The sequence below is a fragment of the Sorex araneus genome, chromosome 7, assembly GCF_027595985.1.
Source record: "Sorex araneus isolate mSorAra2 chromosome 7, mSorAra2.pri, whole genome shotgun sequence".
Classification (NCBI taxonomy): Eukaryota; Metazoa; Chordata; class Mammalia; order Eulipotyphla; family Soricidae; genus Sorex; species Sorex araneus.
In genome coordinates this window covers 36,940,244-36,956,356 of record NC_073308.1, presented here as the reverse complement: position 1 = coordinate 36,956,356, position 16,113 = coordinate 36,940,244, and the positions used below count along the sequence as shown (strand labels likewise).

Sequence of the window (16,113 nt, the reverse complement as noted above, 5' to 3'; positions counted from 1 at the left end):
TGACCCCAAGAAAGCCTGGAGATTTCGGATCAGTGAAGTCTGCCCAGAGATGGTGGAGTCCAGCCAGGGGCATGGTGGCTATTTTAGATGTGGGAGCAAGTGGCCGCCAGGGGCTATTTTGGCGAGTACCAGGCTAACTCACCCCGCCCCCCTCTGATTAACCCAGTCTGTTCAGCTTTGCACAGGCCTGATATTAACTGAGGCTTTCGATCGCTTTTTGAGATTTGTGGGTCTCTGAAGCAAGGCTGGCAGAAGAGCCAACATGGTGCACTGCAGCTGGTTCATGGGGGTGACTGCCGGTGTGTCAGAAGTGGGGAACTTCACTAGGGAATAGGCCGTCCCAACTCTGAGAAAGCCTGGAGATTTCAGGCACAGAATTCACAAATCCCGCATACCCAAACTGTGAATATCTCAGAGAGCTCCACACGAGATGGTGAAGTGTGGCAAGGGGCATGGTGGCAATTTTGAATTGTGGGAGCAAGTAGCTACCGAAGGCTCTATTTGGGCGGGCACCAGGCTGGCCCACCCACCTCCATATACCCTGGTCTGTTTAGCTTTGCACTGGTCCGAGATAAACTGCAGCTTTTGCTCTCTTCTGAGATTGATTTATGGGTCTCTGAAGCGAGGCTGATAGACGACAGCCTTGTACGGCTGAGCTGGAGGTGGTTCGTAGGAGAGGCTCCCATGTACCTCACTTTTGGCAGTTTAACTTCTCGGGGAAGTTGGTCCTGAGTTGTTGGAGCCCTTCCCGAGGCACAGTGGTGAATTTGGGGTTGACCAGCAGTGGCCCCGGCAGGGACCAGGACCAGGGTCAGGGCTACTACCGTTCGTTATGTGGGCACCCTGGGTGGGCTACAGCCACCTGTCCAGCAGAGCTTGACCTGGGGGGCACACACACCCATCCCGGGTCACCAGAGAGTTGACACTCAGGGGGATTTTCTTCCGTAATATACCGCAGGTGGTGCGGCCTGGTCCCGTGGCTAAGCCACGGAGACAGAGGTGGAGTTTAGTCTCGGTGCAGTTTCTGGGCCCAGGGGAGGTGCCCAGAGACACAAATTTCTGGAGCTGCCCAGCTGCCCAAGCAGGTCTCTCTTGGCGGAAATCTGGGGTGCCACACAGTTCCAGGAGCCAGGCTGGCCACGAAAAGAGCCTTTCTAAAGAGTGACACTTGGGGGCTGGAGTGATAGCACAGCGGGTAGGGCGTTTGCCTTGCACTCGGCCGACCCGGGTTCGATTCCCAGCATCCCATATGGTCCCCTGAGCAGCGCCAGGGGTAATTCCTGAGTGCAGAGCCAGGAGTAACCCCTGTGCAACGCCAGGTGTGATCCAAAAAGCAAAAAATAAATAAAAAAAATAAATAAAGAGTGACACTTACCTTCATTCCTGCGAAACTATGGAGCGTTTCTGTGCCATGGCACCTGGCAGTTCAGAGTTTCGACAGCCGCCTCCGCCTCACCCGTCCTGGCAGCCATGTTCGCGCCGCAGACGTCCTGGCTCCTCCCAAACTCTTGTATTTTGACGGTAGATGTCAAGGGGTAAAATTGCTGGGTCATCTGGGAACTTATGTTTTATTTACAATCAATGCAGGTGTGGGGGCGAGCAGTGGAGAAACAGCATAACAGGTGGGGGACTTACCTTGCGCGCGGCTGACCCAGGTTCCATCCCCAGCACCGAGCCAGGAGTGATCCCCGAACCCAGAACCAGGAGGAAGCCCTGAGCACCACTGGATGTAGCCCCCAAACAAAACAAAACAAAAAACCCCTAAGATGATCCAGCCATTTTTTTTTCCCCATCTGATACCTTGGTACGGATGCTGCCCTCTGAACTTCAGGCTGCTTCCCCAGGGGCAAGAAAAAGATGCCAGAAAGTTGGACAAGAGAAACAAAAGACCCAGAGAACAAATCTGGAGGCATGGCCAGAAAGAGGTGGTCCGGTCCGCCAAAGGGAAGGTTCAGGACAAGAGCAGCAGACTCTGCAGGGAAGTTCCCAGCAATAAGCTCCTAGCTCCCGCTGCTGAGTCCGACAGGGTGAGTATCTGGGGGTGCCTGGCCAGGGTGACCCCTCAGATGCTCCTTAGAAAAGGACTGACATTAGTTTCATAGCAGCTACCTAAAGACACGCCAGGGCTGGAGACGCCCCAGCTACAGGGGAAGATGCGAGGACAAGTTCCAGTGGCCCAGTTTGAAAAAGAAAAACTTTATTTCGGGTGTGGGGTGTGTGTGTGTGTGTGTGTGTGTGTGTGTGTGTGTGTGTGTGTGTAATTATCAAGGATCAAACTCAGCACATCACATCATACCTTCAAGGCAGACTCTTGCATTGAGCCACAGAGCCCAAGGCACAATAAGTTTAACTTTACAAGGAAAAAAAATAACCAAAACGAGTCGCAAACTGTACCTATTTATAAAATTTAGAAAAATAAGCACTTCTCTCTTATTCGTGGTGATCTGCAGTGAATACTCCCGGGAAAAGAGGGCACTTCTGCTTTTTTTGGTTTGGTTTCGGGGCTACTCCCAGCTGTGTCCAGGGGCCCATCCGTTTGCTGCCCAGGACCACCTGGGGCTCCTGTACACGCAGAGCAAGCACTCAGCCCGTGTTTGTGTTACACAGAAACAGGGACTATATATTTTTCGAACGTTTAAAATCCCACTGGAAATAATTTTTAAATCAGTTAGGTATTTAATTCTGCAGCCATCTCGAAGGCATCTGCTATGATCTGGGGGGGAGGGGAGGAAACGGGACAGATGCCCAGGGTCACTTCACAGGGTGCTGAGTGTTGCTGTAACATGTGCTTGGCATGTGAGCCCCGAGCCCCTTACTCTCACTCCAGTTTGACCTTGCAAGCTCTACTGAGCTGTTTCCTCACAAAAGCCTACCTTTGGTTCAGGAAAGGCCCCCGTATTATCCAGTTAACACAGATGTTAGGGCTCACCCCAAGAATCGCCCAGACTACTTCCTGCTCAGGAACTTAACCCTGATTAGAGACCAACTCTCGACCCCCAAACCTGACCAATAAGAAACGACACCAAGAGCCCAGGCGGGTAGACACAAAATTCACCCCAGGAATTGTCCTTCCCCTTCTCTCTCCCTACTGGCTACTCAGAACCAGCCCCACATCCCACCGGCCGTTCTTCCCCGTGCCCTGATTCTCTGCCCACCCCGCACAACTTCAAGAATGTCAGGAGTCGGTGGGCGGTGAGCAGCGGGACCCCCTCTGAAACCACCCGCCCTTCAGGGAACATAATCGCTCCCATTCCAAGGGCTGCCAACAGGAGCCGCTTCCCAGCAGCGCGCTTTAATGACCTTCATGAAGCAGAGCGCAACGCCTCCCGTAACTCAGATGCTGGGTGGAGGCGAAGAGCGTCCAGATTGTGGAAAAGTACAACTTGGAAAAAAAAAAAAAGAGCCCACACCGCAGGTTCCCCGAGAGCGAGCAAGCCAGCCGGGATTTCTAAATACGGAACTCAATTGTGAGAGTTCCCTAGACCTGATTTCTCACTACCGCCGTTCGCTGTCAGAAATAGAAGCGTGTCTTGATCCATTCAGAGAGCAGCGGCGGCGGGGAGCGCTGCTTCCACGGGGCGGAGGGCCGCAGGGGAGAGAGCAGCCGGTGGGCTTTCTCAGGGATTACACTGCCCCAGCGTTCATCCTCCTTCCCAGCTGAGCTGGGGCCAAGAGCGCTGCAGGGAGGTCTGGCTCTGCTCTGAGAACGGCTGGGACCTTTTCCTCAGGAAGCCGACGCCGGCCAGAGCTGAGACTCCCTCTGCTGCCCAGTGTTCTCTTTGCAGGCTGGATCGGGGATGAGTCTCAAACCCAAACCTGCTTACATTGAAAAGAGGGGCCAGAGAGATAGCACAGCAGGTAGGGCGTTTGCCTACCATGCAGCCCACTCGGGTTCAATTCCCATCATCCCATACGATCCCTCAAGCACCGCCAGGGGTAATTCCTGAGTGCAGAGCCAGCAGTAACCCCTGAGCATCCCTCAAGCACCGCCAGGGGTGATTCCTGAGTGCAGAGCCAGCAGTAACCCCTGAGCATCCCTCAAGCACCGCCAGGGGTGATTCCTGAGTGCAGAGCCAGCAGTAACCCCTGAGCATCGCTGGGTGTGACCCAAAACTGAAAAGACCCTTTACTTTAAAATAAGATAAGGGGACAAAAAGCGCCAAAGAACAAACGGCCAGAGGGACTGGAGTGATAGCACAGCGGGTAGGGCATTTGCTTTGCACGAGGCCGACCCAGGTTCAATTTTCAGCATCCCATAGGGTCCCCCAGCACTGCCAGGAGTAATTCCTGAGTGCAGAGCCAGGAATAACCCCTGTGCATCCCCAGGTGTGACCCACAAAGAAAACAAATTGGAGAGCCACCCTCTAACTGATCACCACCTTCAGCGCCCGTCTCTTCCTGCCTCCCTGAAAGGACAGTGCTGCCTCCCTCACAGGCCTGGGGTTTAGTCCTTTCTCAGATACTGTTTATCATCAGAATTTAGGGAAAGGCCTTCTCTGTATTGCTAGATGCTATTGCAATCAGCCCTTAGCATGTGGTATTGAAGCTGTGCACGGAACCTGCTTCAGTGGATTTATTCGACTTTGTACCCAGCGTAAGGCCTTACCAATCATTTTAAGAGCATTCCTGACTCTTTTTGTCTGTTTCTGACGCTCAGCGTTTAAGCCTGACTCTGTACTTGGGGAACCATATGGAGTGCCAAGCACCCCTACCTGCTGTACCATCACTCAGGTCCAAAGAATTCAACTTGTTTGTTTGAGGTCACACCTGGCTGTGCTCAGGAACTACTCCTGGTGGTGCAGGGGAGCATACGTTTGCCTGTGAGGGGAGGTTGAAGGACGGGACAGGGACGACAAACCTTACGGGATGCGCTGTGTGAAGCAAGCACTTTACTCTCAACCCCCAGAATTCTCAACTCTCAAGTGGCCAATTTAAGGGAGATTTGGCCACGGAGTAAAACAACTGGGATCCAGGATGTAGCCAATAGGACACGTGCCTTCTGAGTTCTTGAGTTTGATCCCTGGCACAAACACAAACATGGGAGCAATGAAACCCAGAGATTCAGAGACAAGTGGGGCAGAGCGCTGGGAGAGCATGGGGGTGTACACACATGGGGGTCCCCTGAGCACCACTGAGAGTAATTGCTGAGGGCAGAGTCAAGAGTAACCCTTGAGCATCACCGGGTGTGACCCAAACAAACAAGAAGAGACAAGTGCTTTTTTCTGGCTTTTTGGGTCATACCTGGCAATGCACAGGGGTTCCTCCTGGCTTTGCACTCAGGAATTACTCCTGGCAGTGCTCAGGGGACCATATGAGATGCTGGGATTTGAACTTGGGTCGGCTGCGTGCAAGGCAAGCACCCTACCCGATGTGCTATCGCTCCAGCCCTGAGACAAGTGCTTTTCCAATTAATTCTCCCTAACAATTTACAGCAATTCTTTGGTTATTTTCATATGACCAATCTCAGTCTCCCACCCATGATCCCATCAATTTTTGGGGGAGGTCGAACTTGGCAGTGTTCGCTCCTAGTATATGCCAGTAATTCTCACACAGCTCATTTGAAAAGGGTGTGTTTTTTGGTGGTGGAGGTGGGGCTTGGGGCACACTCAGCTGTATTTCGAGCTTACTCCTCACTCTGTGCTCAGGAGTGACTCCTGGAAGTGCTCGGGAGATCGTATGTGGTGTTAGAGCCCTAATCATTACCCCTCTAGCCCTGCAGGACACCTTTCAGGCTCTTTACTCTGCCTACACCAGGGCCGTCCTCTCTCACACTAATCTGAGGAAGAATCCTCAGTCTTTCCTCAGAGTGACTCTACGAGAGCCAATGTCCAAGTCATTGGCTCATCATCTCCCGAGGACAGAAACACTAGAGTAAGAACCCATGAAGAAGTCAATCACAGTGTTTGCTTTAATATGATCCCTCTCCATTTCTGCCACCCACTATTCGAAGCTTTCCTGTCATGAAATATTTTCTGTCATAAGAATCTCTAGGGGGGCTGGAGTGATAGCATAGTGGGTAGGGTGTTTGCCTTGCACACAGCTGATCTGGGATTGATTAATCCCCGGCATCCCATGTGGTCCCCTGAGCATCACTGGGTGTGACCCAAAAGGAAAAAAAAATCCTCTAGGTTGGGTTGGGAGTGGGAGTTTGCACACGGCCCAGCTGAGTTCAATGCCAGGAGCCCGGCCAACAGTGATCGCTGGGCAGAGTCAGGACTGCGTCCTGAGCACAGCGGGTATGGCCCCAAAGAGGCAGAAAAACTTAAATGAACACCAACAGTTGATGGAGGCTCGCAGGTTTTCTACCAGAGGAGATATAATGCAGTCTGTGGCCAAGCCATCCTGAAGGCAAGGAGGCGAGGACCCTGGTGAAAGGAACAATGTAAAGCTTTAAATAGAAACAACCCCCAGCATTTATTGTCATCGGGTATTAACATAACAGTGATCCAAACAATATGAACAAAGGTTTTAAAATTATTTTCCCAAAGTAACACCTAAAAAACAAACTGCAGCGCCTTCTCAACGATTTCTCCCTTCAGCCATGGTGTCTAGTTGGAGACACTCTGGAGCAGAGTAATATTATCTCCTTTTAGCATGATCCGACCTGCAACACAAAGATTAAACACAGAATTATTAACAGCCCCCAGACAACTGTGCAACCACCTTTTAGCCTCAGAAGTATTGATAATTTCTGAGCACATACTGGAAATGCCTTTTCTCCTATGAAGGCATGTGAAAGTATGTGAATTTTTATATTAGAGTACGCCCCCTCCCTTTTTTTATAAGCTAAGGAAAGCAGAGACATGTGGCTTTGTGAAAAGGCATCTGTACGCTAAGACAACTGGATAGATGGTCTTAGATAGTCCCAAATTTCCCAGTGCTCTGAATTCGGAAAAATTTGGAGATGAGTCCTATGTTAAACGTAGGAAACAGCCTACTATGATCCCATTCTTACAAATCTTAGTATACTGAAAACCTGCAACGAGCAATCCTAAAAATGGAATCCTGCAATAAATACTATGGTTTACCCAATATTTACACAGAAGGACTTTTCCCTCGACTTCAGAACACTGCTGTTCAATAGTTTCAGAAAAGCTCATCAACCCCAAGTATGAGCAAACTGTTTCACTTTATTAGGTCTAGACACCAGAATGGATACTATATGGAATTCAACACTAGGCATTCAAGAACTCTGCAAGTAACTTATAAAATAATACAATATAAGACTAGCTCAGATTTGAAGAGGAGGAAATTAAAAAAAAAAAAAGATTTTCACTAAAAAAAAAGTCTAAGCAAAAAAAGGCACAGTAAAGTATTCATACCACTCCTCAGAATCTAATTTCCATAAATCTCTCAGAGACTCCAGGGAACTGTCTGGATGGGGGGGGGGACCCCACCCCGAAGCCCCCGTTAATAAGGTAAGCCCGGGAGGTGGCGCAGGACAGGATGTGCCTGCCCGGGCGCTGCTCGGCTCCCCAAGCGTGTGTGCGGCCCCCACGGCCAACACAAACAGTTCTGAGTTTTATAAACCCGATGGTACGCTATGCACACGATAAAGAGAAAATGCCCAAATAAAACCCGAGTTGATAAGATATTAACAGAAGCAGGTGTGAAACCGCATGGGTAAAACACCCTGGCTACTTTTATCTCAAGGAAAACAAAACGAAACAAAACAGAGAAGCCCTGGAAAGGAGGTGGGAGGGTCCGGGGGCTCAGGGCCAGGGTGGAGGGGACGGGCACAGGACTGCGCGGTGCTGGAATGCCGTGCGCACGAGCCCCTGCACTGAGAACACAGTATCATACAGCACAGGCACTTTAATTTTTTGGTTCTGGGGGCCACACCCGGCAATGCTCAGGGCTCACTCCGGGTTCCAAGCACAGGGATCATTCCTGGCGACCACATGGGGTGCAGGGGCTGAACCCGAGTCGGCCGCATGGGAGGCAAACACCCCACCCGCTGCACCATCTCTCCTAAGCACAGACTTAAAAAAAGAAAAAAATTCTACCCCTCTGGGACAGTCATCAACCCTGATTCTAATTCCTGGCACCACACAAGGTTCCCTGAGCCTGACCAGGGGTCATTCCTGAGCAGAGCCAGGAATAGGTCCTGGGCACATAACAGTATGGCCAAACACACCCCCACCCCCCAATTATATTCCATGTTTATTTTCTCAAATCGAGGGACCTGGTGATGCTCAAGGCTTACTCCTGGCTCTGCACTCAGGAATTCCTCCTGGCAGTGCTCGTGGGACCATTTAGGATGGCGGAGATTGAACCGGGCTCAGCGCGTGCAAAGCAAACTCCCAACCAGCTGTACTGCGGCTCCACCCTAGCCTGTGCTTATTTGGAGCGATCTCAGTTTCTACTCAAGGCTTGTGTTGGAAACTGCTCGGACTAGAGAGGGATAAAGCAGGACTCGTGCAACTGAGCATGTAGCCCAACCGCAGAAACAGTAGTACAGCACGATTACCTCAGTTTCAGGGACTCCCCAAGCAATGCTCAGGCGCCCCCCCGCCCCCCAGGTGACTTCTATAATATTCAAACAGGTTCTACTCAGCTTCCAGTGCTGGGGGCAACCAGGGTCAGCCCGTGGTGCTCCAGGGACCACCAGAGACTCTTTATTCCATGCCAACTCTTTATTCTGACTTTGGACCACACCTGGCAGTGCTCAGGATCACTCCTGGAGGGGCGCAGGGGATCAAACCCGGGTCAGCAGTGTGCAAAGCCAATGGCCTCTCCCTGTTGTCTGTAAAGAAGCCTGGGCACTCCTGGTGGGGGCAGCGGGCTGGGGGGCACCGGTACTGGGGTTGCAAGGTTTCCATGGCCCCGGGCAAGAAGAGATGAAAAAACACGAATGAAGTTTTACTGTAAGCTCAGAGAGAGCAGAGCACTCTCACCCGCCCCAAGCAGAACACGAGTCGCACAAGGAAGAGAAGCTGATCTGAGTCTTACGGGCGCAGGGAGCAGCACACAGACAGGGCGGCATCACAGACTCGCTTAAAGGACTGAAAGAGGATCAGGGGGGTGGTGGGTGAAGGGCTGGAGCTATGCTGAGCACGCGGGAGTCCAGGTTTGATCCCTGGCACCGCCTGGGGTGACACCTGAGCATCGCGCAGGGAGAGGCCCCCCAGCAGAGCTGTGCACCGCCCCCCCCCCCGAAAGGACTGGAAGAATGAAAGCGTTTGGAAAATGAGGCCGTGATACAAAATGAGCAGAGAGATTAAGCTAAGAACAGAGTTAAGGGCTTTGCAGGGTGCACTGGTTCTTAATCTGACAGCCAGCAGGAAGCCACTGAAAAGGATCGCAAGGATGACGTCAGAATGATCTTGTTTTGGGGGGGGGGGGACTCCCAACTTGTTGCTCAGAAGACAATGTGGCTTGGAGACTTGAGGCTCCGACATGCAAAATATACTTCACCCCTTTGACCCATCTCCCCAGTCCCAGATTTTACAAAGGTGACCGGTGTCATTCAGTAGAGCAGGAAACATTCAGATAGTTCTAGGGAAGCCAGCACAGCGAGCAGGCAGGGCACTGGGTTCAATCCCCAGCACCCCATATGGTTCCCTAAGCACCGCCAGGAATGATTCCTGAATTTCAGCTGAACAAGTACTAACCCTTGAGCGTTATCAGGTGTGCCCAAAAAAACAAACAAAAAGAAGAAATGGAGTAAGAAAAGAAATAAGTAGCAGAGAAAAAGTTTTTTAAAAACTAGGGGCTGGAGCGATAGCACAGCAGGTAGGGCGTTTGCCTTGCACGCAGCCAACTCGGGTTCGATTCCCAGCATCCCATGTGGTCCCCTGAGCACCGCCAGGGGTAATTCCTGAGTGTAGAGCCAGGAGTATCCCCTGTGCATCGCCGGGTGTGACCCAAAGAGAAAAAAAGCAACAAAACAAAACAAAACAAAAACCAAAAAACAATTTTTAAAATGTTAGTACTTTAAAATGCTTTAAAAGTTGGAATTAGAGATAAAGGAGCCAGAATCCGTAGGCAGGGCACTTGCCTTGCACGTGGCCAACCCACGCTTATCAGGATCACCCATATGCCCCTAAGCACTACCGGGAATGATCTGAGCACAGGAAAAGGAGCAAAAACAAAGAAAGTGTTCAAAATTATTCTTCCTAATTAACTTTTCAAATGAAAACTAAAAGCAAATTAAACTGTGACTCATTCTTTATGTGACTCCATGTCTACAGTCCTCTAAGACCATTTCGGCTTACCCAGTTGTTTCCTTGACTTTGTTTTTGAGTGAATCTCTTCTGCATCATCTAACACGAGGTTCATATACTCATCGAAGCCCTAGAAAAATAAGCCATTTGACAGTTACCTTGAATACCAAAACACCAAGTCAATTCAGAAATTCCCAAAATAAGCCAGAATGTATTCCTTATTATGCCCGAAACCTCATCAGCTATGCCAAAGAGCCATTCTTCCTGTCTCCCACGACCTGCTGACAGACTACGTATGTGGAGACGGGGCACCACCCGCCACCTCTCTCGGGGTCTCCCACAAACGCCGTCACTGCTAACCTCCTGTGTTCTGACTGCAAAGGAAGCGATTACGGGCATAACAAGCCTCCGAGTGGAACAGCAGAAGGCTCTAATACTTTCTCTGTTTATCTCTGTTTGGAACAGTATTTGGGCCCCAGAGAGACAGCTCGGGGACTACAGCACAGGCCTGGCCTTCGAGAGGTCAAGATTCAGAGCCTGGGCACCACACGGCCACCTGGGATGCAGGTGTGCCTTCCCCCAACACACAAACCCAGTTTTTCAGAGGCCAGAGACACTGGACAGCGGGGAGGGTGCTTGCCCTGCAAGAGGCCAACTCAGGTTCAGTCCCTGGGAAACAGGTGTGACCCTTCCGACACACACACAGAAACTGTTCAGGGAGTCAGAGAGATAGCAGAGTGGGTAGGGTTGCTTGCTTCACATGAAGCTGACCCAGGTTCAATCCCAGGCATCTTATATGGTCCCCAGAGCACCATCAGGAATGATTCCTGAGCAGAGCCAGAGGTGGGCAAAATTACAAACAAAACAGTATTTAGGAACACCTGGAACTTCAATACCTTCATAAAAACCAATACCTTGGGGGTGGGGGGAACACACTATTTAGGGTTCTGCTCTCCTGAAAGTCACTTCACCCCCTATTTTTTCCTTTTTTTCCGCCTCCTTTCATGTTGTTTAAATGAGCGTTCTTCAACCCTTCACAAATGCAGACCAACACCTGTCCGCATGTCAGTCCATGTGCTATTGGGATAGACTACTGGTTTTCTGTTTGTTTTGGGACCACACATGTCAGTGCTGAGGCTATTCCTGGAATGACCGCTGGCGGCGCTCAGGGAAACTGCACGGTGCTGGGGATTCACACTAGGGTTACTCGGACACCAGCCTGCACTCCTTCCCTGGCATTAAGCACTGCCCTGCACCCTTTCCGTGCTTGCAGACCAGCGGCTGAAGATCACTCTCGAACCAGCCAGCCCCGAGGCCCGGAGAGGTAAATTACCAGGGTGACACCCGTGCTGGTTCACACTGGGATGTGGCCTGACTCACACAAACTGCGGCAAAGTGTCAAGGCATTAAGAAGCTTGTCGTGAAACACCTTGTGTGTGGCTGACCACATGTGACCTCTAAGCAACACCCAAGTGATGTCCAACACAGGTGGGAGGAGTCCAAGCACCAGACCATAAGGCCCAACCTCACCTCCTTACCCCAAAGACAGTGGACCCTGAGACTTCCCCTGGGTTGGAGCGTTACAGGTTTTGTTGCGGGGGGTGGGTGGGGGGGGAGGGAGGGTGGTGCACACTCTACAGTGTTTGGGGGCTTACTCCTGTTTCTGAGAGGGGCTAGTCTTGGTGGTGCTTGGGGAATCACATGGGCCTTGGAAATATATATATATATAAAATTTCATACATTGCTTTGGCTGGACACCCCCACCCCCCACCCCCTTTGGGCCGCACCCAGCAGTTCTCAGGAGCTACTCCTGGCTCTGTTCTCTGGAGACTACGATGCTGGACATTAAACCAGGTCTTGCAGCAAGCCAGTGCCTTACCCCATTTACTATCTCTCTGGCACCCTGATCATTTTCTGCGAAACCTTTTTGAACGAACACATTGCTCTGAGAGAAAATACACTGGGTACTCACAATGATGCAGCCCTCTATCCGCATATTCACTTGCTCATAAAGCCACACCTGAATCCGAGATCTCTGGAAAAATTATTTTTTTAAAAAATAGAAATGATCAGAAAGTGTTATTTAAAAGAAACATTTTAACTCAACAGAGGCAATACAGAACCTACAAAAAACGTTGCTGAAAGTCATGTTGGAAACCAAGGGTAATTATTTGTCACTTTCATTCCATTATTCTGGAACTGTCCAAGTAAAACTTTCTCCCATCATTTTGGGTCTAGTTCTATTTCTTGCTGTTTCCAGTCTCAATATATTCAGAATCGGGGCTAGAGAGATAGTACAGCAGGTTGGGCGTTTGCCTTGCACATGACCAGCCCAGGTTCGATCCCCAGGATCCCATATGGTCCATCAAGCACCACCAGGAGTAATTCCTGAGCATCACTAGGTGTGGCCCAAAAGGGGGGGGGGGGAAAGACTGAAATCCGCTGACAGTAGAGCAAAGAAGTATTTTCCAATGCCCAAAGCTTTTTTCCCTATTTGTCAGAGCAAATCTCAGTTCCAAAACAGTTCTGTCTGATTCTGTTTCCAATTTCCACTGGGAGACTGGGCGCCTAACAACCAAGGGAAGGACCCCTAGTTCTAGTGACTAAAACTTACAGTGTCCTCAAATTAATGCTTCCCAATGTGGGTGTTACACACTGTTAATTTGTCAGAGCAACAAGCTACATGTTTTCAGTTTGGTTTTGGGCCACACCTGGGCATACTGGACTTATTCCTGGATCCATGCCAAAAGTCACTCCTGGTGGGATTCAGGGGGTGATGGGCACCAGCTTGCAAGCAACTGCCCTACTGGGTGTACTGTACCTCCTGTCCCGCTATATTTTGTTTTTGTAATTTGAAAACTGCCTTACCAACTTGAACATGGATTGCTAATCCAAGTTCCCAGGAGAAAGAGGGTCGTCACTAAATTTTCTAAGCTGGTCCCTTCACTATTTTTCACCTTCTCTGTATTTAAATTGCCCCCTCCCTGCCATTGATGACATGCTTAGCGGGAGGGGGTGCCTCCTCTGCTCTAACCACAGTCACTACTAACTGCCAATGCCTCGCGAGCCTACTCTCTATTTTTTGCAATTCGAGATTCTGGTTTTGCAAATAATGACACAATTCTTCGCACGCTTGGAATTGACACCGTTACACACCATTTCCTCACACTAGTCCTTTCTCCGCATCTTCCCTTTCCCTCAAACGCCCCCAAATCTCTACAGTTCATCTACTTTTTTTAACCCAAGAACAGAGTGGTCAAACAAAAGCACAGTTAAAACAAACACAAAACCAAAAAAAAAAAACAACCCAAAACAAAAACCCTGACCATTTACTTAAAAACCAATGACCGAGCAGCGAGCAACTTACATTTTGCAAGTATCTGAAGATGAGGTTCTGCACCAGCGGTGAAGGAAAACAGAGAACAGACACACGCACGCACACTCTGCCCGGAGACCCCAGCCCGTGGACCCTGGCGGCTCCCCGAGCCCCTGCGGTCACCGCCGGCCCCCTCGCCCCGCGCCCACCCCCATCTCCAGCACCCTCGCGGCCACTCCGGTCCCCAGGTGCCCACCCCAGCCCCCAGCATCCCTGCACCCACTCCGACCGCCCCCCCAGCTCCCACCCCTGCGCCCATCCCGGCCCCCCAACTCCCCGCACCCCTGCGCCCACCCCGGGCCCCAGCGGCCACCCCGGCGCCCCACACTCCTGCGCCCCCCCAGGTTCCCTGGCGTCCACCCTGCCCCCCAGCGGCCACCCCAGCCCCCCGTCCCCCTACGGCCACCCTGGCGCCCCGGAGCCCACCCGGCCCCCCAGCGGCCACCCCAGGCGCCCGCAGCCCTGCACCCACCCCGGGTCCCCGCGCTTTCGCCCGGGTTCCCGCCCGGGGCTCGCGGCACGCGCGTCCGCCGCACGCCGTCCCGCCCGGACCGTCCAGCCCAGAGCCTCCGCAGGATACGATGGGCTGCACCATCACCTTCTGCACCTTCTGGCCCTGGCCGCGGTACGCCATGGTGCGAGTTCACAAAGACCGCACAGTCCCGCACGCTGGCCCCGAGGCAACTTCCGGAGTAGCGAGCCGGAAACGGAAGCGCGTGCTGCCTGGCGCGACGACCTGGGCGGCTCCTGGGAAGTGCCGCTCTAGTCAGCAGGGCGGGCTTTTCTCTATGCTCCGCATCCGGGTGAGCCGGAGCGAGGCGCCTGCGCTCGGCTCCGCCGCTCGGTCCCACAGCGCCACCTGGAGGGTGGCGGGAGCAGCGGGCAGGGCGGCCGTGGGACCATCCTGGCGCTGGCCCGAGGGCAGTTGCGGCCCAGGGGCCGCATCCCGCCTCGGGCGGTGTATGGCCGCGGGGACAGGCTCTTTTTGTTTCGGGGACCATATGGTAGAAACTGAACTCAGGCCTCTGCCTCCAATGTTTAGCTGCTGAACCATCCATCCAAGCCCTCTAGCCAAAAAATTAAAAAATTAAAAAAATATATATAGGTGAAGCAAGCTAGTTTTTTTAAATTGACATTTATTTAGAAAGATGTGAGGGAAGAGAAAAAGAGAGGTATTTATTTGAGAGAGAACACAGGCTTCTCCAGAGTGGAAATAATAATAATAATAATAATAATAATAATAATAATAATAAAATACCCGAGACCAGCGAATACGGGCCGGAATCAGGCCCTTCTTGGAAACGTTTGAGACACTCATGACATTCCCCCCAGACAGGTCTGAGAATCACTGACCCAGAGACACACCATGGGAAAAGTCACCTCCCGGCCTTCAATTACTGAAGAATACCCCTTTTCGCAGTCCATCTTGGCCAGAAGCCTCACCTTTTGCTGGACGGCTGTGACTGGGAACATGCGCAGAAATGGGGTGGGGAAGACAGGGGCCGGGTGGCAGAGTCACAGCTAAGAAATGGGACAGGAACTCTTCATTCAGCAAGTAATGGCGTCCTCTAGTAGAGGCTGGAGTGCCCAGGGAGCACACTGGCCATACTCAGAGGCTACTCCTGGCTCTACACTCAGGAATCACCCCTGGCAGTGCTCATATTGCGATGCCAGGGAGTGAACCTGGGTCAGCTGCGGGCAAGGCAAGTACCTCTTGCCCCTTGTACTATCTCACCGCACACACCTGCCCTGTCCCCATATTCCTATGTTGAAGTTTCAGCGCCCCAGGATTTCAGACTGTCTGAATATGGAAATGGGGCTTCAAGAGGCCATTAAATGAGATTGAAGGTAGCTGGCTTCCTTATAAAAGGACGAAGACACGTGTGTGCCCAGGGAAGACCATGTGATGACATAGCAAGAAAGTGGTCGGGCTAGAAAGTTGTGGGTAGGGTGCTTGCCTTGCATGCAGTCAACCCAGGATTGGTTCCTGACACCCCAAGTCCCACCAGGAGTAAGCCCTAAGCACAACCAGGTGTGATACAATAGTCCCCACAATTTTTTTTTTTTAATGAGTGCTCATTTTGCAGAGAAAGGCCTCGCAAGGAAGGAGACAAGTGAACATGATCTTGGGGGTCTGGCACCCAGATGGAACAGGTATTTTGTTACAGCAGCTCTACCAAAGCCATGTGCAGGCCTGTGCTGCAACAGGTCGATGAGTAAGAATTTGTGTCATAGAATGTCTCAAGCTGAGAATGCTGGACAGGTCAATGATTTAGAATGGGGCCAACAGAAAACTTGAAGGGTGCTGGAAGAGGCCGCTGGAGCTCAGAATGTGTGGGAGTTAGCGGGAAGGAGACTCGGTGTGATACAGGCAAGGGGTCAGGCTCGGGAGAGAAAAATTAATGTTGTGCGTATGAAACTTATTTTTTCTTTTTTTGGACCACTTCTAGTGGTACTCGGAAAAAACTGGAGTGAAGGGAAAACTCGTGCTCACAAAACAAGTATTCCATCCAGCCCTACTGTTTTTGTGGTTTTGGACCGTTTCTAAGTGTTCAGAAACTACCCCTTTCT

General features: G+C 51.4%; 1 protein-coding gene across 1 annotated transcript; it reads right to left on the bottom strand.

Moving 5' to 3' along the window:
• Positions 1-6,395: 6,395 nt before the first annotated feature.
• SNRPE (small nuclear ribonucleoprotein polypeptide E) lies at positions 6,396-14,229 on the bottom strand. Its single transcript, XM_004610047.3, has 5 exons — positions 14,123-14,229; positions 13,534-13,560; positions 12,139-12,201; positions 10,218-10,296; positions 6,396-6,604 (listed from the first exon to the last, which is right to left on the bottom strand). Exons 1-5 carry the CDS (start codon positions 14,174-14,176, stop codon positions 6,549-6,551), a joined length of 279 nt encoding a protein of 92 aa, XP_004610104.1. The 5' UTR covers positions 14,177-14,229; the 3' UTR covers positions 6,396-6,548.
• Positions 14,230-16,113: the final 1,884 nt, after the last annotated feature.